The sequence below is a fragment of the Numenius arquata genome, chromosome 8 (genome assembly GCF_964106895.1).
Source record: "Numenius arquata chromosome 8, bNumArq3.hap1.1, whole genome shotgun sequence".
Lineage (NCBI taxonomy): Eukaryota > Metazoa > Chordata > Aves > Charadriiformes > Scolopacidae > Numenius > Numenius arquata.
The window spans coordinates 60,427,008-60,450,078 of NC_133583.1; the positions used below are offsets into that span (position 1 = coordinate 60,427,008).

The window sequence follows — 23,071 nt, forward strand, 5'->3', positions numbered from 1 at the left end:
TTTGAGCCTCCTTGCAATTTTAATAGCTCTATGTGAAGGCATGGAAATACTGTTTCTCATATCGGATATATTCTCACAGACCCCCTCCAATATCCCGTTTTGCCTCCCCGGTGAGTTAGAAAGTTCTTTTTATCCTTTGGAATTCCAGGTTCTAAGTATTTGTGATGGATTTTATTTCTCACTCGGCGTAGCTCTCGAGCTTCCCTTTGTCTTTGACTGGCTGTCAGCGAGATGTGGAATAACAGATCACAGTCTGAGACGTCATAATTCCTAAAGCATTACATGTTCCCGTTCTGCTGCTGCGTGAACCTCTCGGTATCAGATAACACTGCGATTTTCCAGTATCCTTGGGTTAGGCTCAGGCAGGTCTTTCTACTTAAAAAATATATATAAAATAAACAAATGGAAATGGTGAAGAACATAGCAGCAGGTTAGGTAGAAGGTTGGGCAACTCCTCTATAGTCTCTGCTATAAGGAAGCTCTCTATAGCAAGCCTTTTGCTCAAAGCTGAGGAAGGATAATGTTTTTGTAGAGTGTTTTGGGATATATAAGTGCAAAGAACACGGGAATGGATCAGGACTGGGGGGGATTTGTTGTGTGATTGGTGTCTATGCCGCGCGCTCAGCCTCTTGCACACAGATCAGAGCACTTTCACCACCGGCTGCCTGGGTATGCTCTTTCCTTTCTCCTCCTCCTTTAAAAAGAATTACTGTGTTTACATTTAAGGGTCGCCTACTTTTGACCAGTTAAAGAGATGTTCTGCCACTCCCTGCAGTATTTATTATGTTCTTACTGTCACCATCAAATCTTGTCTTTAATTTCCTTCTGTAGATGATGGTTTTTTAGCCTTGCAAGCGCAGAGGTTGTTTATGTCCAGACCAAATCTTGGGGTTTCTTTGGTGTTTCTAAATTCATACATTGCTTAAATTAATTGCAGTTAATTCACACTGTCTTTGCAGGGAGGTGCCAGGTCCCCCACCCTTTAGTGTTTCCCTCCCTTTGCTCACCCTGCGCCAGCTTCCCCAGTGCCTGGCAGTGATTTCACCCTTTGACCACAGGTAGATCCCAGCCAGTGTTCAGCTTCATCTGGGCAGTGTGCGTTTTTGTATGCTTTGTTCTTGCACGGTATTATTCCTTGCTTCTTTTTTGTGGGTTTTTTTTTTTTTGTGTGTGTGTGTGTTTTTGTTTTTGTTTTTTAATCCTACTAGACCTTTTCTTCCTGGCCCACCCTGAGTGCAGCACACATCCCCATCCCGGCCAGCGCTGCTGCCGTCCCCGGGGGGCGGGAGGGGAGGGGGTCGCCCGGGGTGCGATGCCCGGGAACAATGTCATGGTGTTTGACAGCTCGTTAAAATTTCATGAGAATCCGACACGCTCATAACACAAGACGGAGCTTGGAACAGAGTCCAGTTGTCAAAATAATACCGAGCCAATAGGCATGTCATGGGTGGAGCTACTGCGGTACAGGCAAAACTAATTCTGAATGAAGACCTTTTTATTAAACACCCTGGGCCTGAATGAATCGGGTTGCCTGGCTTGCGACAAACCAGGGAATTCCTTGATTTTTATTAGCGCAGGCTGAAAAATCCAGAGGGTTGGGTTTTTTTTTCTGTGAAGTCCGGGAAGCCAGAATGCTCTAGGAATGGGATTGATGGGGAGCCGGCCGTTATGAATTTTTCATGAGCTGGTGTGCGGGGCTGAATGGCTCCGGCGCGCGTCGGTGTGGAGCTGGCAGCCGAGCTGCATCCGCACGGAGGCTGCTGCTGACACAGAAACCACTTTGGCGCATTTTCAGAGGGGAGAGCTGGGCTGATAAAGGGTTTTCCGACAGCCCCGGCTTATCGTTCCTTCGATTTATGCTGCCGTGGCTTCAGGCAGCCTTTCCATTTGGAGCCCAGCCTTGGTGAATGAGCGGGGTAAGCTCCGCCGATTTATCAGCCTTTTCAATCTGCGGCGATGCCTGCCTGATGTGTTTTTGTTCCGTTTTCTGAATGGTGAGAGCTCGCACAACGTCTAAGCTATGACAGCAAAAGATTCTTCCAGGGAACTTGCCACTCCGGAGTCGGAGATTTACATAAGGACTTTCAAAGAACAAATGCATTTAGAGCTCGAGCTTCCCAAGCTGCCCGGGAACAGACCTACGTCTCCAAAAATTTCTCCTCGCAGTTCGCCGAGGAACTCTCCGTGCTTTTTCAGAAAGTTGCTCGTCAATAAAAGCATCCGCCAGCGTCGCCGCTTCACGGTGGCTCATACATGGTAAGATCTGCTGGGTATCAGCACGGGTTTCCAGAACAGCGTGTGTAGCTGGGGTTTTAACGGGGGGGCGATAAGAGCTGAGATTCCTTCACCGCTGCTCCCTGCGAGCGTTAAATGAATAGAGCAGAAGGCAGCCAAAGTACGTTTAATGCAGCGCCTTGACAATTGTCATTCGGCTTCTGTTCTGCGGAATAAATCCAGCCCCGCTATTCATGTGTGCTGTGGTTAATCTCTGTCGAACAAAGGTGGCAGCCGGTAACTGTCCCAGGCGTCGTGTTGCTGTGGGTAGAACACGTTAATTCATTTCAGAACCTTCAAGATGTGGTGGGTTTTTTTTGTCTGCCCCCGTCAGCTCTGACTGCAGATGACAGCACAGCACAGCCCGGGCGATTCGGGCAGGAGTTAAAGGCTGGAAAGGGCTTTGACTTTGCTGCGTGGGGCTTTTAAAACAGTTTTTGCTGGCCACAAATATCCCTTCTTTCAGCCATTTTTTTCAAGGAAACTCCAGCGAAGAGTCTTCTTTTCCCTCCCTTCAAATTGCTGACCCCAAATAGTCAATTTGCGTGCCATTACAGTTGATTGTGAGCTGCCCCTGACTGTCAGTCACCCTGGTTAAACCATGCCATAAACTGTAATCAAAAGATGGAATTCAGGAAAATCTATAAGCAATCTCATCGGTTTGTTTACTAAATTTTCTCTAGATGGGTCTCGTACAGTCCACCTTTTAAATTCCAAAAGTCTCTAGAAGTATGCGCTGGTTGACTGTGGGAATTAAACCAGAAAACTTTGAGTAATTCATTTGAATAATTGAATTGATAATTGAACATTTTTAAACCCTGCTGACACACAGCCGTATCCATTACCTTCCCATTCCATAGCCTGAATGGGAGGAGAGCGGATGAGGGTATCCTGGCTGTATCTGCATGAGCTGGTTGATTTGGAGGTACCTGAAATGCCCATCCTTGTCTGCTACTTTTAAAAATAGAACATTATTTCAAAATGGTTTATTTGAGTCGTGCTGGGATGTTCCAGAGCTGTATTCACTTCAGAAGTGAATTACCAGTTACTTGCTTAGAGTGGATTAGTAGCTCTTACAGTTGTTTTGTGCTGTTAATCAGGAAGAAAAATAAGAGGAAAAGTGTAAACTTTGATACCAGGGAGTATCTGCTGAGTAGAACTGGGATAATTGACTTTTAAATTTTTTTTAAAACACAATCTGAAATGCATTTGGAGTGTAGGAGCATTCAATTCAAATTAGAATTCTACAATTGTGCAGACTTTCTGCTTTTTTTTTTTTTGTATCTTAGTCCAAGTACTAATAACAGCCACCCAAACTGGTTACACGCTGTAAGGGTTTCAGTGCGTTCTTCGGCTTCCTCTGGCATTTTAATTGGTTGTAGTCTAATTGCGTTTAGGTTGATACACAATAATTCCCTTGAACATCTGTCGTATCTCTCGGGGTTGGAACGGTGGGGTGCTGCTTTGGACTAGGTGATCTCCAGAGGTCCCTTCCAACCCCATATGGTTCTGTGATATGATTCTGCTCCTCTTCTCCCCAGTAGCAGGTTTGGAGGAAAGACGGTGCTGCTGGGAATCAGTAGAGCAGAATGTGGTGAGACTCAACACAGGGTATCTGTATTGTGTGGTGAAAAAATACTATATATATATATATTTATATATGCACACACACATATTTGTAGATGTAACTAATAATCTCTGCTTTAATCCACTTGTAAAGCAGGTGGGAGTACTCTAGGTTTATTTTTTAATGGATTGATGGAAGGTTCTCATACTCTTTCCCTTTTTTAAAGTTTTTAATAGGTGGTTATGAACTGCACGTAGGTGTTTTAACCTCAGATAAGAAGTAAAACATTGTAGAAACAAAGAAAATCACCCAGCTTTCCCGAACGTATGGGTACGAGTACATGTTTAATGCAGTCAAAACACACCAAATCCAGACATATTTTCAGTTTGCTTTAGCGTGTTATAGAACGGGAGGGAATTCAAACCATTTAAGTGTGATGCAACATAAGAACGTCTGCACAGCTGTTGCACGTGTGTTGTGGACGGTGTATTTTCGGTGTACATTCAGTGTAACTGAATTTGCTTATTAGTTGTGAATTTGTTGTGCAGTGCGTGGGAACAGCATCACCTGCGCTAAGCAAAAATGCCACTTACGTAAGGGGCTCTTTGGTGCTGAGCCGGGAGGTGGTGTCTGGGTAGCAAAGGTCTAAACGCAGAGGAAACGCCAACTACACAGCGATAAGGGGCAAGGAAATGAGTTCATGCTGTTGGAAATCATATAATCTATAACTTTCTTGGCCTCATAAATAGAATAGAAGCAGTAAACTTGCTCAGTTTGGGGTTGGTGTGGTAGGTTATGATCTTTCACCACCTTTAGCATCATTGCTAATGTTGTTACTTGATGAATCTTTTGTTCACTCTCCTGTGCCCCTTATTCTTGGTCTTCCCTTGATCTTCTCCTTTATTTTTTGAACTAATTGCCTTTTCTAGGCATTTTCCTCCTTTTATAACTGAATACATTTCAACTTCTTTCTCCTTATTATGTTGGTGAAACCTCTGTCATCACCAGTCTTCTCCAGTATCCAGGCATCAGATCTTATCCAAAATGAAAAAGGAAAAGGAAGTTTCAGGTTTTGGTTGTTTTTTTTTTTTCTTTTAAATAAGGCCATGACTCTGTGCTCCAAATCTTTCTTTTCCTCAGGATCCAGTTCTCTCAACAGTACATGACCCACACGTCAATGCAGTTGCCTTTCAAACATCTATCAGGCTGATCCCTTCCTGCTCCAAACCCCTAAAACACTTTGCTGCGGCTGCTCTTGCTGTGTCCAGACTTCAAATCCCTCATTCATATAAAATAGCCCCGTTTCTTAATGTCTAGACAGTCCTTGGCTCTGCTGTGTGATGAGCACGAGCTTTTTAATGATGTGATTTCTCGAATATGACGTTTATTGTCTTTACTTAACTAAGACTTTAATGGGGCTTTTTTCCAAATTAATTCACACTTAGCTTTCGTAATTTTAGTGGGTTTAAGCCTGTTTTTTCTTTATGCCTATTCTCTTGTTTAAAGACAGGCTGGATCGATGGGCTGAGACCAACGGGATGAGGTTCAATAAGGCCAAGTGCCGGGTCCTGCACTTGGGTCACAGCAACCCCAGGCAGCGCTACAGGCTTGGGGAAGAATGGCTGGAGAGCTGCCTGGCAGAAAAGGACCTGGGGGTGTTGGTCGACAGCAGGCTGAACATGAGCCAGCAGTGTGCCCAGGTGGCCAAAAAGGCCAACAGCATCCTGGCCTGTATCAAGAACAGTGTAGTGAGTAGGACCCGAGAGGTGATCGTCCCCCTGTACTCGGCACTGGTGAGACCCCACCTCGAGTACTGCGTCCAGTTTTGGGCCCCCTACCACAGGAAAGACATTGAGGTGCTGGAGCAGGTCCAGAGAAGGGCAACGAAGCTGGTGAGGGGTCTGGAGCACAAGTCTTACGAGGAGAGGCTGAGGGAGCTGGGGCTGTTCAGCCTGGGGAAGAGGAGGCTGAGGGGAGACCTTATTGCTCTCTACAAGTACCTGAAAGGAGGCTGTAGAGAGGCGGGGGTCGGTCTCTTCTCCCAAGTTACAGATGATAGGACAAGAGGCAATGGCTTCAAGTTACGCCAGGGGAGGTTCAGGTTAGATATTAGGAAATATTTCTTTACTGAAAGGGTTGTCAGGCATTGGAATGGGCTGCCCAGGGAGGTGGTTGAGGCACCATCCCTGGAGGTATTCAAGAGAGGAGTTGACATAGTGCTTGGGAATATGGATTAGTGTTGGGTGGTGTGGTGGTGTGTGTGTGGGTTGCGTGTGTGGTGGTTTTGTTTTTGTTTTTTTGTGTTGTGTGTGGTTTTTTGTTTTTTTTTTTCATTGGTTGGACTAGATGATCTTAAAAGGTCCCTTCCAACCTCTGTGATTCTGTGAAAATACAGGAGAGAACAGAATGGCATACTAGGGGATTTTGCTCTGTTTTTTCTTTTGGTTATCCTTCAACGCAATTGAAATACAGACACGTACTTGCTTTTTAAAATGTAAATCATATACTTGCCTTATTTTTTTGAAAACATGGTCTGTTTTCATTACATAATAATCTTCGGTGGTGGAATTTAGTAAGTTAAATAGTATAGAATCATAGAATCGTCTAGGTTGGAAGAGACCCTTGGGATCATCGAGTCCAACCATCTAAAATGGCACAAGCCAGGCAGAGGGGTAGCATTTGAGTTTTTTCCAAGGCTGGTGAATAACAACTGGTGGGTTTGGTTCCTTGGAGCTGCAGAGTGCACTGTAGGCAAATCAAAGCTATGAAAATACGTCACCTTTTGGTTTGCTTTCTGATCATTGTGCTTCTAGAACCAAATAAGAAAGACTTACCTAGTGGCAACCCACACTTGGAGTACTGTTTCAGAAAATTCAATTTCTGGAGACTGTCTATATACTTGAAATTTTTGAGGATAACAGAAATTTATAAGATGCACTCATTTCTTCAGTCGTTGGGTCATGTTATGGTGGTGTGTGGAAGTCGCACGACAGAACTCATGGAAAGAGTGCAAAGAGACCTTGGAGTCCTGGTGGACAACAGGATGCCCATGAATCAGCAATGTGCCCATGTGGTCAAGAAGGCCAATGGCATCCTGGGGGGCATCAGGAAGAGTGTGGCCAGCAGGTGGAGGGAGGTCATCCTCCCCCTCTGCTCTGCCCTGGTGAGGCCCCATCTGGAGCACTGGGTCCAGTTCTGGGCTCCCCAGTTCAGGGAAGACAGGGAACTGCTGGAGAGGGTACAGCAGAGGGCTACAAAGATGATGAGGGGCCTGAAGTATCTGCCTTATGAGGAGAGGCTGAGGGACTTGGGTCTTTTTAGTCTGGAGAAGAGAAGGCTGAGGGGGGATCTGAGCAACACCTATAAAGACTTAAGGGGTGGGTGTCAGGGAGATGGGGCCAGTCTTTTTTCAGTGGTGCCCAGGGACAGGACAAGAGGTAACACGCACAAACTTGAATATAAGAAGTTCCATCTAAACGTGAGGAGGAACTTCTTTCCTGTGAGGGTGGCAGAGCCCTGGAAGAGGCTGCCCAGAGAGGTGGTGGAGTCTCCTTCTCTGGAGACATTCAAACCCCACCTGGACGTGTTCCTGTGCAACCTGCTCTGGGTGGACCTGCTCTGGCAGGGGGTGGGACAGGATGATCTCCAGAGGTCCCTTCCAACCCCATATCATTCTGTGATTCTGTAACTCATGTGGTGGAGTGGAGCTCCTGGTGGGATCTCATCCCTGTTGGCACCAAGCTCTACCATGTCCAACTGCGGTGAGATGGCCCCTGCCCTGTGGTGCCACCTTGTGCACCAAGGCCCTGATCTGAAACCTCCCGGCCAGCTTCATCCCATTCTTGGGCTGGAGGAATTGACTTCTGCTTTTGAGACAAAGTTAATGTCTCTCACATCTCTCCCTGAAAGCACCATATGATACGCTTTTGGACCCATTTCAACTCTGCTATATATATATCAAGATGCATTTCCATAGTTCCAGTGTTGAATAACACACTTGTCTTTATTTCCATGAGCTGGTCTGTTTGTGTTTCTCACTGTAGATGTGATTTCAAGCCTTTCAAGCCAAAATAGGATGATTTTCGTGCTTTCTGGAGTTTCTCTTTCAAACTGAGGACCGGTATTGGACACACTGTGTTGCTCAGTTATCTATTTAAATTCTTAGGAGAAACTAACTGAAGGCAATAGGGAAAAGGATGGGGCAAACCCAGAAGTTTCCCCTCGAATACGTTCTCCCATCTGTCCCGAGGAGAGTTCCTGAGCACTAGCAGCAAGTGGCAGGAAGGATTCCAAAGGACATGAAGGTGAGGAGGGGAGACTTCTTCAAACGACAGAAATAAGCACACAACGAACAAACACCGAACCAGCTGGGTAGCCTTTGCGTCTCTTCCGACTGCATATCTTGTCTCTAAACCCTGTCTACAGCCACAGAGGAGAGAAAGGAGAAACTTCTTTCAGCCCCAACCACTTTACGTGGGAAAACACGGTGCTAAAATACTCACCAGCCAGTGAAGATTCAGGCAAAGTACAAACAGATTATTATATTAATGATAATTTGAATTTGATAGATCGAGTCATTTCTCTGAGAGGGGGAGAGAGAAAGAGGGTGGTTCCCTTCTCAGAGAAATAAACACTGTTTCTGGAATTTGTAATACCTTCAAGTAAGTTTTTAATGCTCACAGTGTGAAGAATATCGATTCAGACAGATTTCATGACTTGCTGTGGTGGCTGGGACCTAGAGGATCCACGATCCCATCTCTCATACGGCTTAACTATTAAGTTAATGTTTTTTTTGTGCCAAAATGGTTTCTTACAGAAGCTTTACTGTTGAATTTAGCTTTGCTGAAAGCTGCGTTGATGTGTGAACCTCGCCACTGCGATAGCATCTACAGATTTGTGCTGTGCGTTTGCAGAAGGGACAGTTTGCTGCTTACGTGCTTGAGTCGGTTGCCAGGAACGAATGTGTCTGCCACATAATTTATGCAGTGTAGATTAGCTTCACTCCAGATCTGTGCCTTCACTGGTCCTTCATTATTTGGTGGTTTGTTTTTTTTTTTAAATCTTTTTCAGCTTTTTTTTTTGTGTTTCTGAATAACCACAGCTAGCTCTCCTCAATGTTCTCCGTGTTTTTCTGGTATTACCCGGCATTACCTTAGGAGAACATCAGATGGGACCCACAATGACATTGTGTTTCTCTGTCGCATGGTACAAGTTTGGGGGTAGTTTGACAAGTCGGGTTTGTAGGTTTTTCCATAACAATCATAGTATGGACCTTCTGCAAGAGTCAAAAATTAGTGTTCTTAGATGTTCTTGACAGAGGTGAATTAAAGCAGAGCCACAGAAAATACTCTGCTGGCTCTGTGATGGGCAGATTGGCAAATATGGGTTTGGAGAAGTAGAAAGAAGAGAGCAGATTTGGGAAGTTCCAGCATGAAAATTAGAGTTGCTCTCAATTTCCTATGGGACTGCCTGAATGGGAATGATATACAAAATGTAAATAATAGACCTAACTCTGCTCTTGGGATGCTATGACTTTTACCAAGTTTTGGGAGGTGTTGGCTTGGATAAGTGTTTGGATCCATGTTTTTCATTACACCTTATAATTAACTTCTTGCCTTCTTTGCTGTACTGTCTGGTCTGACACAAAATACGGTACTTTATGAATCAATCGGCAGCGTTGCTTGGCACGTGTGAGTTCCTGTCTCAGCACACTGTAAGGCTATAACTGATAATAAATAATAGACATCTGTGAAATGTACTGAAATGGTGACACACAAGCATAATGCTAAAGTAAAAGAAGACCTGTGTGGCAGCAGCTGATAATGTCTTGGGGTAAAATATTGCCATAGCTACCCATAATAAAAACGTTAATATGAAATATGAATGCCATATATGCATGTATTTTCCCAGAAATCCATGTGTAGGTTCAATCTCTTCTTTCAGATAAACCTCTGCCACTGGGAAGCACCGGAAGAAAACTTAATATTAAGTTTTTAAGTTTCTCAATTATTTTTTTTCTCTCAACACTACAAATAGGTATTGCTGAGGGGCAGAGCAGATATTTAATAATATAAGATCAAGAGTCTAGAGAAACAGCAGTATATTAGCTGATTTATTTTCTTCTTATGGTAAAAAAACCTAATTTTTTTTGTGTTGGACAAAACACTTGATTGATCTACTGGTACCTTCTGATGAATATGGACCTTCCTGGTGGTGTGGTACATTATAGTATATTCCCATTTTCCATGTTGCTAGGATGGTGCACTTAAACAGGAATCAGGTTTGATGCAAATTGCTTTCAGTTTTGACTCCTTTCGATAAAACTGATTGACAAAAATGTGAGAAGAACTTGGAGTAAGAAGGCTGATAAGAGTACGTAGATTCAAGTTGGCCATTGAATGAGTTGAGGAGGGAGGAAAGAGACACAGGTAGGAGGAGGGGACAGTGCTGAGCGACCAAAAATGTACAGTTTGAGGTATTTTTTGACATTACAAACAACATCAGAGTAGGAAAAAGTACTGTTTCCAAACTTCCCAGTGGTGAAGAGAGACTTCTGTGGCTTTAGAGATGGGACCCTACCACAAATGGTAGAGAACCTGTGGCTGCCCCATCCCTGGAGGGGTTCAAGGCCAGGTTGGAGGGGGCTTTGAGCAAGCTGGTCTGGTGGGAGGTGTCCCTGCCCAGGGCAGGGGATGGCACTGGATGGGCTTTAAGGTCCCTTCCAACCCAAACCATTCTGTGATTCTATGATTCTATGAATGATAGAGATGGATGGCCAGAGCGAAACAAGGCGGGGGGTGACCTGACTGACCCTGCTGCTGGATGCGTCCATCAGCCTCTTTATCTCAGCAGCTTCTCCCTCTGCAGCAGCAGCCACCAGCTGGCTTTGCTGTCGTTGCCAGAGAAAGCTCTGGGGAACAGGGATTTGGGTTTATTTCTTGTTGCCATAATAATCTGCTACATTAGGAAGCTGCCCACTTTGCTGCTGTCTAGAACTTTGTGTAGAAAAGGAGAGCTTTTATGGATGTCTGCACTCACTAGAACTGAATTCATCTTTAGATGTTCAATGTCATGTTGTTTAAAGGCCTTATCCTTCTCTTTTTTTTTTTCTAAGCCAGCAAGTTGCATTTTACCATGAGAGAGCAATTTATTGCAGCTTTCTCCACAGCAGATTTAAATGCTATGAAGGCATAACATCTGCCCGGCAGTTGGTGGAATTAAATGGGGACCATTTTATTAGTTTGCCCTGACTCAATCTGTGCTCATGTGGAGAAACAGGTTTCGTTGCCCTTCTCGTAGCTCCATGTGTCCAGCATTATGGGGCTTGGTTATTGCCAGGGTGATGACTTTTCATTGTGCAGCTGTGTACAGTGTGCGATGCATCGCGATGCCGGCCTCAGAAAAAGATTCTGAATAAAAATCTGCAGGTAGATTCCTACATATGTATATACCGAATCATTTCCATTTCATTGCATATTTGCCTCGGTACAGTAACTTCTTGGATTCCTGGTTTATCGCTCTCTGACGTAGCTGTCTAGACGTTGGCACGGAAAAGCGAGCTCATTGTACCATCTGAAAACATACCTCCTGAAAGGAAGCATAAGGAGACATTAATCTCATTTTATCAGTAAAAGAAAAACAGGAATCAATTGATTTTTCTCCTAGCTCGGGCACAGCTTTTACACTGATAGAGGTTGACAAAGGGCAAGTGCAACAAAAATGTTTAAGAAATTACCTCCTTTTATGACTTTAGCAGGTAGTTTTAACCACAGTATCATAGTATTTACTGTATGTTCTTAAAATATGCAGAATATAGTTTGTAAATGAACGTTTGCCTGCTGCCTTTTCAGTATATAAAGAACATACTGGAAAATTAAAAGCATTTTGTGCTGCTGCTTTGTTTCCCAAAGCTTTAATGAACCCTGCTGACGTTGTACATGGGCAGGTAATAATTGCAGAATGATGGACAACTTCATTAGGTTCGAGGGAAAGTTTTCTTTCATAACAATAACGCAAAATGAGCTCTTCCATTTTATTGGATTCATTATTACCAAGGTAATTGGAGGGTCTGAACCTGTGCTGAGCCCAGCGGAGCTCATAGCACAGAAATGAGGTTTAAGGGAGCTCAGCAACGTTCAGGTGGTCTTAGGTTCAAGGGTATTTTCAGATCTCCGTTCCTTAGAATGGTATACTAAGTCAAATTATGTATTATTGTTTAAAGTTAATGTTTATCATAGACCTAATCATCCAGTTGTGACTGAAGTTCTGTGCCACGTGCTGCGGTGTTTCTCTTTTTTAAGCAGAGAAGACAAAATATGGGGGGAGTTACCAAAACGAAGACGTTAAAGCATCCTATCCTACATAGCTTAGATAAGCAAGAGGATTGCTTATCTGTGGATTAGTTTATTTTGTATTTTTTCTGATGGGGAAAACATGAAAAACAATCAAATATGACACGTGAAAACTCAAGAAGAGGTTGCCAAAGAACACAGAGCCGAGGCAAAGCAGAGGATGGGAGAGGACGAAGGGCTGGAAAGGAGGAGCCAGACACCATGTTCATCCTGCAGGAAGCCGTTTCGGGATGACTCTGCATCGATTCCAATTGACGCAATCACTGCTTGTCACTGGCATGTCAGGCTGTCCTTAGGCAGCTGTGGCTCTGAGAGGCAGCTGCTGGGGATTAAAGACCAATGTCATTGGAAGAGGCAAGTCTTTGAAGACCTGAGCCTTCACGGAATCAGAGAATCACAGAATGATATGGGGTTGGAAGGGACCTCTGGAGATCATCTAGTCCAACCCCCTGCCAGAGCAGGTCCACCCAAAGCAGGTTGCACAGGAACGTGTCCAGGCGGGGTTTGGAATGTCTCCAGAGAAGGAGACTCCACCACCTCTCTGGGCAGCCTCTTCCAGGGCTCTGCCACCCTCAAAGGAAAGCAGATTTCCTCATGTTTAGATGGAACTTCTTATGTTCAAGTTTGTGCCCATTTCCTCTTGTCCTGTCCCTGGGCACCACTGAAAAAAGACTGGCCCCATCTCCCTGACACCCACCCCTTAAGTCTTTATAGGTGTTGATCAGATCCCCCCTCAGTCTTCTCTTCTCCAGACTAAAAAGACCCAAGTCCCTCAGCCTCTCCTCATCACAGAGATGCTCCAGGCCCCTCATCATCTTTGTAGCCCTCTGCTGTCCCCTCTCGAGCAGTTCCCTGTCCTTCTGGAACTGGGGAGCCCAGGACTGGACACAGGACTCCAGATGGGGCCTCTCCACATCTGACCATTACTTCTGAAACCCCCTTCAGATTCAGGCTTTGGAGGAAGTTTTTTCTGTATCTCAGGTGTTAGTGACCTACACACTTCTTGCTTCCGAGGTCTGTGCATCCGCAGGCGGTTGTAAATACCTAGAGAATCCACTGCCAGCCTCGAGGTGCTTGTAATCCAGCCGTCGACTTTTCAGTTACTCAGTGCCAGCTTTCAAATCGTTATTAAACCACCCTTCAGAGATTTGAATGCCTGTTTCCCGAAGACTTCCTAACATAACGTGCCAACTATTACTGTTCAAGTGTTGCAGAAAGCAACGTGGGGACTAATTTACCTAGTTAAAAAAAGTAAAGCCAAGTAAATCCAGGTCCTGATGCTGTTTGTACAACATTGTGAAACTTCAGGGCAAATAAGCAGTGCTCACAGCATGAGACACGTCTGTTCCTAGCTGTACCTTATCTTCAAAAACTAGAATTCTATCCTGAAAAATCAAGTTCCTATGAATTTTCATAGCAATAGCATTTGCTTTTAAGAGGCTTAGGTAGCGTACTCTTGCAGAAGTATTTGCTTAAGCCGTACAGGCCCACGTTGTTGAGAAGCTGTGCTGGAGAGCCTTGTACAAGCACCTGCTTCAGGTGGCTCGGTTCTGTAGCTCTCCGCAGGCACTTAGTCCAGTGTTTGGAGTTCCTTCTCTGCCCGATATTGTAGATGTATTTTATAATACTGGTATTTTCCTATGAATCTGCTAAAAGCACAGAGTAGGTAACGTAATTTTTCTGATGTAGATATCTCTGTCTATATTGGCATCTCTTCCTCCAGCTTCAGATAACCTTAGATTAGTAGATTTTACTCATGGTATCACAGAATGGTTTGGGTTGGAAGGGGCCTTAAAGCCCACCCAGTGCCACCCCCTGCCCTGGGCAGGGACACCTCCCACCAGACCAGGTTGCTCCAAGCCCCCTCCAACCTGGCCTTGAACCCCTCCAGGGATGGGGCAGCCACAGCTTCTCGGGGCAACCTGGGCCAGGCTCTCACCACCCTCACAGCAAAGAACTTCTTCCCCACATCTCATCTCCATCTCCCCTCTTTCAGTGTTAAACCACTACTCCTCCTCCTATGGCTCCCCTCCCTTGTAAAGGGGAGTGCCCCCTGTATCCCTGGGCATACCGTTTCTATGGGATTCCCTTTCCTGGGAAAGGGAACATTCACAACCTGGAACATGTTCCTCTTTCTACCAAAGTCTGTTCATGCTGCAGCTTTCGCAGAAACAGCAGTAGCAGCCAAGTGACCATCAATATGAGTAGACTGAGTGAGAGCAGTGCTTCCTCTGTCAGGAAATCAAGCTGTTCTTCTGCACCACAGATGGAGACACCTCTCTGCTGATGGATAAATGGCGTGGCTCTCAGCATGAGCTCTGCAAGGCTTCTATTAATGCCTGAGGGACTGGGAGTCCTGCTCTAGGAGTTCAGGCACAAGTGCGTGATCAGCTGAGGATCTAATTCATGTGTGTTAACACGCGAGCACTCATTTAAGAGGTTCTCAGCCCTTGTGCCTTATTCTGTCCCCTCTCAAGCATGTTAGATGGGTAGGAATTCAGAATATTTGTTTAAAAAACAGGGAGGCTCACTTTCCGTATGGATTGAGTTATTACAATCATGACCACTTTCACGGTGTTACAAGGGCTTGATTTTCTGAGGGCTGTCGTAACTACAGTGCTCCCAGCACCTGTGTCGTACATCCTTTAAGGGAGTGATGGGACACTGTCGCAGGCTGAGCGAGTTGTGGGTGTTCAGGCTGGAGAAGAGAAGGCTCCGGGGAGACCTTCCAGCCCCTTCCAGTCCCTCAAGGGGCTCCAGGAAAGCTGGGGAGGGACTCTGGATGAGGGAGGGGAGCCCTAGGAGGAGGGGGAAGGGTTTGACACTGAAAGAGGGGAGATGGAGATGAGATGTGGGGCAGAAGTTCTTTGCTGTGAGGGTGGTGAGAGCCTGGCCCAGGTTGCCCCGAGAAGCTGTGGCTGCCCCATCCCTGGAGGGGTTCAAGGCCAGGTTGGAGGGGGCTTGGAGCAACCTGGTCTGGTGGGAGGTGTCCCTGCTCAGGGCAGGGGGGGGTGGCACTGGATGATCTTCAAGGTTCCTTCCAACCCAAATCATTCTATGATTCTATGATGGTGCTTTGCTCTGATCTAGCCACCACACCAGGCTTGGGCTTCCTGGATGCTGTTCTTCTCCAGCCGTGCCACCTTCCCTAGGTGCTACTACTGGGGCAATTTACTCTGTGATCATGGATTTGGCTCCATCCTTATTCCCAATTGCCTGAGGTCTGGTTTGGGGAGGTAGGGGTGTGGGATCCCAGAGTATTTGAGTTACCCCATCACAGGGATGGACCGCAGTGCTCCGGAGAGGAACTGGGTTTGCTCGTGGTTATCAGAGTCCGTGCATAACCTTCTGTATTTAAGTATTTCTTTAGTGGTTGACTTAAGCAGGAAAGTTTTCACAGCAAGTAGTAATTATATACATCTCTTAACTATGATTGCTCTAAATTCATGATGACAAGCTGTAACCATCCTTAACTTTTGAGACCTGAGTATCAGTCTGTTTTCCAAAGCTCTCTCTTCCCCCTTAGGGAACATGTCCTTTTAAATCTAGTCAAGGTCTGTGTTGTCAGACTGGTTTCCCTGAACAAACCATTCTGTTGAGCTGCTGGAGGTCAGAGATGGAGCATGAAAACAACGTTGTCCATCCAGTGCCTGTAGCCTGGGACACCTCCAGCCCTTGCTGGGCTTGCTGCTTGCTTTCCAAACAGTTTGCTGTGAGATTAAACCCATGTATCCATTCAGTAAACAGACTCATCAAGAGGTCACGGTGAATTCATAAATTATTACGAAGCAGCCCTTTTTTGTTTGGTACCGAGCTCCTTCGGTCCCGGATGAAATTAATGGAAGCTGCAAATATTGTGTGTTTCTGAATCATAGCCACTAAGGCATTACTTATTTAGTTTTGCTCTCGAAGACAGCTGGTAGCAAATGATAAATGATGTACTTACCACATAAAAAAACCAAAAAACCCCAAGACAACCCACAGCTCAAGCTCCAAGAACTCCCCAAAGAACTTCATTGTCATTTAACTGATATTTGCAAGACAAATATCCTTAAATATTGAGAAGAATGGATGAGGAACAATTCCATTGTCTCAAGAGATCTCTTCACCACAACATTGGTAATGAGACGCGGGTGATTCCATTGGCATGATGGCAACGGAGAGGAGATGGTGCAGGATAGAGAAGGTGCCACTGGAAGACGCACGTTGAAAGAGAAGTTGGTGTAGTGAGAAGCCCACACAGTTTGTAGCAGCGTGATCTTGAAATGGGCTTCTCCGGCTTCTCGGCAATCTCTCTAAGTCTAGGACCTACAGTCAGCTGCTGCCATTTCTTCTACCTTACAGAAGCGTTATCATAGACACAAGGATGTTTTCTCACACTCTCTGCCTACACCAAAACCACCTTCCTAAATCACCAGGACCTAAAGCTTTGCCCTGTTTTCAAGAAGGGATTGATGAAAATCTGCATTACTGTACTTGAAACCTGCCTCCGGAACGGGGAGGGGGGCGGGGGAAAAAATCCTTTAAATGTCAGGCTTTGCTATTTTTACAGTGTAGCCCAGAAAGAAGCTCTTGCGTCGCTGTCTGCGTTCGCAATTGCGATACACCGCATCCCCGCTGCGGACAATTAGTGCCGTTTGTCTTGTACTTGTCAGTTGTTATTTTACAGCGGAAAAAAAAATTAAAAAAAAATATTGTAACAAGTTGTAAGTGCTTTCGGTTGGTCAGCCTGTTGTGAACGGAATGGGAATCTTCAGCCGCGCCTGGAAAGCACTGAAGATTTTTTGAGCGTAGTTTATGGACTTTGGGTTGGAATTTCATTTACTCAGATTTTGTAAACCAGGACTCCCCAGAAGGCTGAGTGAAAAATGTCAGGACTCTGCTCTGTAGGGTAGAAATATTGCCCGATAGGTTGTTTTATTGTATTCAGAGCATGTTTGTATTGTTTAGGATTCACGGAATATCAACCACTAACAACGTTTGACAGGGTTCTCCCTCTGTAGTGAACTCGCTCAAAACAGCCTCAAGGTGGACTGGAGAACTGGGTCTGGCTTTAACAGTGGGCTGAAATAATTTAGAATGAAATAAAAGGACTTAAATTGATGATAATTCGCAAAGTGAAATTTGAAAAATACGATGAATTAAGATCATGGATCTATTCTGTAATAATAGGTGTGGGAGCAATTTCCAATTCTCCCCCTGGCCTGGGATGACAATTGCGTTTCTGTGTCAGAGTCTTCCTGTCGATCCTGATCTCCATCACTCACCATCACCTCCATCGCTGGACCCTCTCATCGGTCAGACTCAAATGTCAGACCCAGCTTTTTCCTCAGTAACTTCCTGATGTTGACTTATTCTCACTTGTTAGGTAAACCTCAAAAGAACATTAAAATTGAGAAACTGTGATCTTGCCTCTGTGCTGAAGGGGTAGGAGAGGAAGCAAGAGAAGGTGGCAGGAGATGGTCAAGCACAATATGGATGGTCACGTTATTAACTGTGTAAATAATAAGTATGGACGCGAGCTTAAAAATATATAGGGCTGATGTTTTAAAAACTCGTTTAAAGTTGGCAAATATTCACAGATCTTCAAGTTGCACGATTTATCGGTCAAATTTGGCAAAACCAGGAGCGTAGCACTGAGTTTGGAAGTCGTCTCTGAGATGAGTGACTTGACCTTCATGACTCTTGTCAACAGGAGAGCATGTCGCCCCCCAGACCGGTGACAACTGGTGCAATCAACCCCGAGGTTTAAGTCCCAGGCACTTAGTTGTTTGTTTGGATGTTTTTTAGTGATTCTCATCCAAACAAACACAGTATTTCGTTGCTAAAATCTAATTTCCAAGTTGTTCAAGATAAAATTGCTCTCGTAAGAAAGGTCTTGGTTAATTTCTGATTTCTCTTGGTAACGTGTTATGAAGGGTAAAGAGAAGGAAATTCAAATTATTTCCAGACTTCAGGGAAAATATTTCCTGTGTAATAAACACCGCAGGTTTGCTCATTCAAATGTACTGGGGTGGAAACTGATTTCTCGGTGAAGGAGCAATTGCTGGTTGTAAATGAGTGGCAGCAGTCATTGTCAAATCCCAGGGTTTTTTTTCCCTTTGTAAACGGAATGGTCCTGGGTAGTAGTGATACAAACCTGAAGCGGCATTGCCTGAGGCAAATAATACCCTGTCTAATGTATTTGATTTTGCAAAGATAACAAGCTGAGTTACATTTTTGCTTTCACTTCTATTAATGGTTGAGGGAAAGGGAGGATAAGAAACTGAAACAGATCTGCCTTTTATCGTGGTATCACTTAAGGTAAACGTTAGTGATGCCTTAAGGAATCTTTTGGAAAAAAAAAATGTAATATTTAGTGGTATGTAGAGAAAAAAGGAATCTATAATGTATTTTTGTTAGATTTACAGCAAGTGCGGGTTTTGGTGGAGCATTTGGTTAACTGTCGAATGAATAATTCTGTGTTGCTAATCGATGAACCCTGTCATATAGACCAAAAGCCAGCCTTCAGGGCAAAGAGAATAAATCCACAGCATTTAGCTAAAGAAGGACCAAACTGGGACGTTAGTGTGGTGGGAGGGGATGCTGTGGGAAGCCCACGAAGCTTTGAGGGGCATCAGCTCTTGGCTGAAAGAGGGGATGATTTATTTATTAGGTTTTTTTTAATAGTCGATATCAAAATCTCCCAGCAGAAGCAGTAAGGTTCTTTTATTAATAAAAAACAAAGTTAAATGAGCAGAAGTGTTTTGATATAAGCACAGGGGTGGGCTTCAGGACCATCATGTCTGATCTCTCTAATTCTGTGAAATGGTTTTGTTCAACCGAGTACCTGATGCATTTTTGATGCTGTGCTTCTGCCAGGTGAGGCACAGGACTGGGAAACAAAGGGGAGGATGTTTCCCTGATGAGCTTGCAGTCTTAATTAACGAGACCTAACAAAAACAATTACCACAGGTAAAGGTTAAAAAGAGATAGGAGAGATAAAAGTAAATCTCAGACAGGGAGGAGAATTAAAGCAGAGATGTGAATGTTCAAGAATACTCTGCCTCCACTGCGAAGAGCAGACATTAATCCAAATGCTTTTAGAGCTGCAAGTGGCGTATTTTCATCCTGGATCTCTTCATCTACAGCGTCAGAAATTTGAATTTTGGATTTCAAAGCCAAGTGAAGAATTTCAGAGACTTCTAGAACAGCGCATGGTAACATATGTCACCTTTCCAAGCAGATGCATTTTGAAGGCATTTTGGGTTTAAAGTAATGCAGAAATCTCTAAAAACAGCAGTGTGTTACAATTGGAAATAATCTGTTATTTTTCATTTCATTGTGACCCCGGTGTAGGCAATTATCTGATATTCCCTGTTTGAAAGTAAGGGCCTGGGCTGGGAATCCTGTAGTTTGGAACACTTGGGTAGATGTGCCTGCTCTAAGGGAGGACTGTTCAGAAAAATTATGGGTAATTTTATCTGAGTTAAAAGAAATAACAACGGTCACTTAAAGTTTCTGAGCTGTTCAGTACCCTTCGGTCGGGCTTTTCTTGTGGCATCTCCTTCAAATAACTTTTATTGTTGGCACAATTGTGGTTTTGGGGTACGATTTTATTTATTTATTTGTGAATTTCTAAGAGGCAATAGAGATGTGTGGGGTTTTTTTTTTACGGTGATCTGGTCTTTCATTGGGTTTACTGAGTCTCTTTGGATCTAGGAACCGGGAAACTGCAATGGTGATAATTTTGTGACGTTGAAAAATTGATCTTTGCAGCTTCTTGCAGCTTGGATTGAGTTTGACTTCGTGCACTGAAGTTAAATTGATGTGATAACTGTGACTGGTTTTGTCACCAATAATTCTTTCCTTGAGCAGGATATTAAAAAGGGCAAATGAATTAAAACCAGAACTGTTACTGACTACGCATTTTTATTTGACTTTCTTAATGTTAAATTAATTGTTGACAGAGATTATTTAGGTAGATTGGTTTTGTGCTACAGTTCAAATTAAGCCATTGTGGTATTACTTAGCATGCAGAAAAGATCCTTCCAAATTTTGAAAAGGTCACTACTGTTAATCATTTCAGGAAGGCAATCAGATATTCTAGTAATGACTCAACTGAAAGGAATAACCAAGATTAAAAACTTCTTAGTGCTTAATAAGTAGATTTCAGAGGTGTTTGCTGTAGCGGGTATTTGTGGTTGAGTTTGATTCTGATGAACTTGGAGCTCACAGTGACTTCACTTGGAGTAAAGTGAGAAACTTCTGTGTATTGAGACCCTTCTCATTCTCCTGCTGCGTACCCCAAACTGGAACCAAACTTTATGCATTTTTAAGGTTTTCATCAATAATATCAGTATGTCTTTCGTGCTGCTGGATATGGCATTCGCTTTGGTAAGGTCTTGGTAAGGAGGAGTCAGTACAGACCAGAAGAAGGTATAAGCACCTATGAATAATAGGAACCTAATGCAAGCGTTCCTGTACAAGAATTATTACAAATGTATTTTTCATGAGATAATTTCTTTATTGAAAAATTGTCACAGGTCGCATAGGAACGAGATCCTATTTTCATTTTAAGACTGTTTAGTTTTTAATCATTTTTAGTCCTCCTTTCAGGATCACAACATTATTTTTGAAAATAATCCACTAACCTTCTCTACAGCTTGGTATTTATGTTAAATAGGATGTATAGATACAGTACAAATAGAAGAACTGACAAACTATGAAGTAACTCAGGGTTATTTGTTTATGTCTTCCTTCTCCTCGCCCCTAAAGTCTGTGAATCCTAACTAATGAGGAGTCCTTTAGTTTACAGAACACATGAGTAGAAGAAACACTGAAGGATTTAGCATAATGACATTTATTTATTGTATTTTTGAATGCCTAGCCCATGTTTAATTGTATTTTGTAGTTACCCAATGCTCATCTGTTTGCTATTGAGCATTCTATTCCGCACAAGCAAACGATACTCTGGTGATGCTCGGCATCTGCAGAGGAACCCCTCATCCAGCTCAGATCCTGCCCCAAAGGTGCGCGGTTTCCTCTTCCAATAAGCTGCTCAGCCACGGGATGCAGGGATGAGTATTCCCATGGGTCTGGAATAAATTGTCCTTAGTGTTACAGCTTCAGTGACTTAGTGGACTATTTGTATTTAGGAAATATTTTGATCTAGAAGCTTCTTCTAATATCCTGCACTTCTATTCTGCGTTTTATCCCGTTATTCCTAGCAATGCTTTTACCCTTTACCACTCGAATATGTTTCTTCTTTCTCATATTAATACCTGGAAACAAATGTTGACAATCAGCATAACTGTATTAGCTATAACATACCTAAAAGATGAATGTTTTCTTATTTTAATCTTTCTTTATACTAATCCCACTGGGCCTTTTTATGCTTGTTTTCTATTTCCTTTCAAACCTATCTGGTTTCTCCGTAGCACAGTTTGTCATTTCAGGTGCCAGCATTATGTTTCTTTTTCTATGCCTGCACTATCCCTATTATACTAATTTTTGCTGATAAACAAGGGAATTTCTAATGGTTTAGACATATGATCCAAAGAATCCAATTTCATTTGAATGTCCTGCTGTTCTTGACTCTCTCGGGCTAATGCATTTTCCTGTAGACAATTTGTTTAGCTGAGGATTTAATCAGCTGTAGCATCTATTTTTTGTTCCTGCTTTTCCCAGCCTGTACCTTGCAGAGAGCGTATGGATCGACATTCAAGTTGAGGTGGAATCCATTGATTTCACGTTTCTAATCTTGCATTTAATTTTTAGAAACCTGGGGGACATCTTCATATCTTTGAATATTTTTACGAAGCTGGCCAGTTTATTTAGCTTTTAGAAGAGATTTTTTTGTTTTGTTTTGTTTTCATTCCACTGCAGTAATCCTTTCCTGAACTGGTTGGGTTGAGCCGTTTTGATTGGTGTGACATGCGTGTGCCTCCTGCTGCTATACTTGGATTTACATTATACGCGGAAGATTAATCTCCAGGTCATCAAGTTTAAGTCTTCTGAGGACAGAGCAGGAGGAATTTTCTGGACTGAATGTTTCTGAGTCGCTGTTTGTACAGAAAGTGCTTTACCAGCACCTGGATAGTGGTTCTCCTTACTCTTTGCCTGTGGCTTTTGATTTGCAGTGGTCAAAGTCACTGTGTGTGGGCAAGGCTGTGCTCTTTTGTCCCTGGTCACCCAATGGGAAGCGGTGGCATTGGTCTGCACTGCTGACGGAGACCAGCAGGAAAGCAAGTGGCTCTTCATTCCCATGGGTCTTCATCTCACGGCTTGAAGCATGGTCAGTGAACATCATGGTTGGGTCTGAGGAGCAGAGTTATCACTCGGGTTTATGCTTTGATGCTTGAGGTACTTAAATAATTTCAGGGCCTTGGAAACTGGAGGCAAGACCTTTAGTCACTGTGGATGCTCAGTGAGGAGCGGATGCTGGCAGCAGGTGAGCTCTGTGTCCAGGGGGACATAGGTAAGAGGAGACAGGCTGATGGCAGGAGGAAAGAGCTGGGAGAAGTTGTGTACATGATGTGCCATGTTCATAGAATCACAGAATGGTTTAGGTTGGAAGGAAAGTTAAAGCCCTTTGAGTTCCAACACCCCTGCCCTGGGCAGGGACATCTCCCACCAGATCAGGTTGCTCCAAGCCCCCTCCAACCTGGCCTTGAACCCCTCCAGGGATGGGGCAGCCACAGCTTCTCTGGGCAACCTGGGCCAGGCTCTCACCACCCTTACAGCAAAGAAGTCCTTCCCCACATCTCATCTCCATCTCCCCTCTTTCAGTTTGAAGCCATTACCCCATGTCCTATCACTACATACCCTTGTAAAAAGTCCCTCCCCAGCCTTCTTGTAGGTGTCTTTCAGATACTGGAAAGCTACTCTAAGGTCTCCC

The 23,071-nt window shown here is 44.0% G+C and overlaps 1 protein-coding gene across 2 annotated transcripts in view; it reads left to right on the forward strand.

The window, feature by feature from the left end:
* PDE4B (phosphodiesterase 4B) overlaps positions 1 to 23,071 on the forward strand; it is a 196,249-nt gene that overhangs the window by 20,686 nt on the left and 152,492 nt on the right. The window contains exon 1 of one of the 2 annotated variants that reach the window (XM_074152141.1): positions 2,021 to 2,256. The exons of the other annotated variant lie outside the window; for it this stretch is intronic. Within the exon in view, the coding sequence (XP_074008242.1) occupies positions 2,021 to 2,256 (236 nt within the window). Of the gene's footprint in view, positions 1 to 2,020; positions 2,257 to 23,071 lie in introns of those variants that run through there. 2 annotated transcript variants of the gene reach the window in all.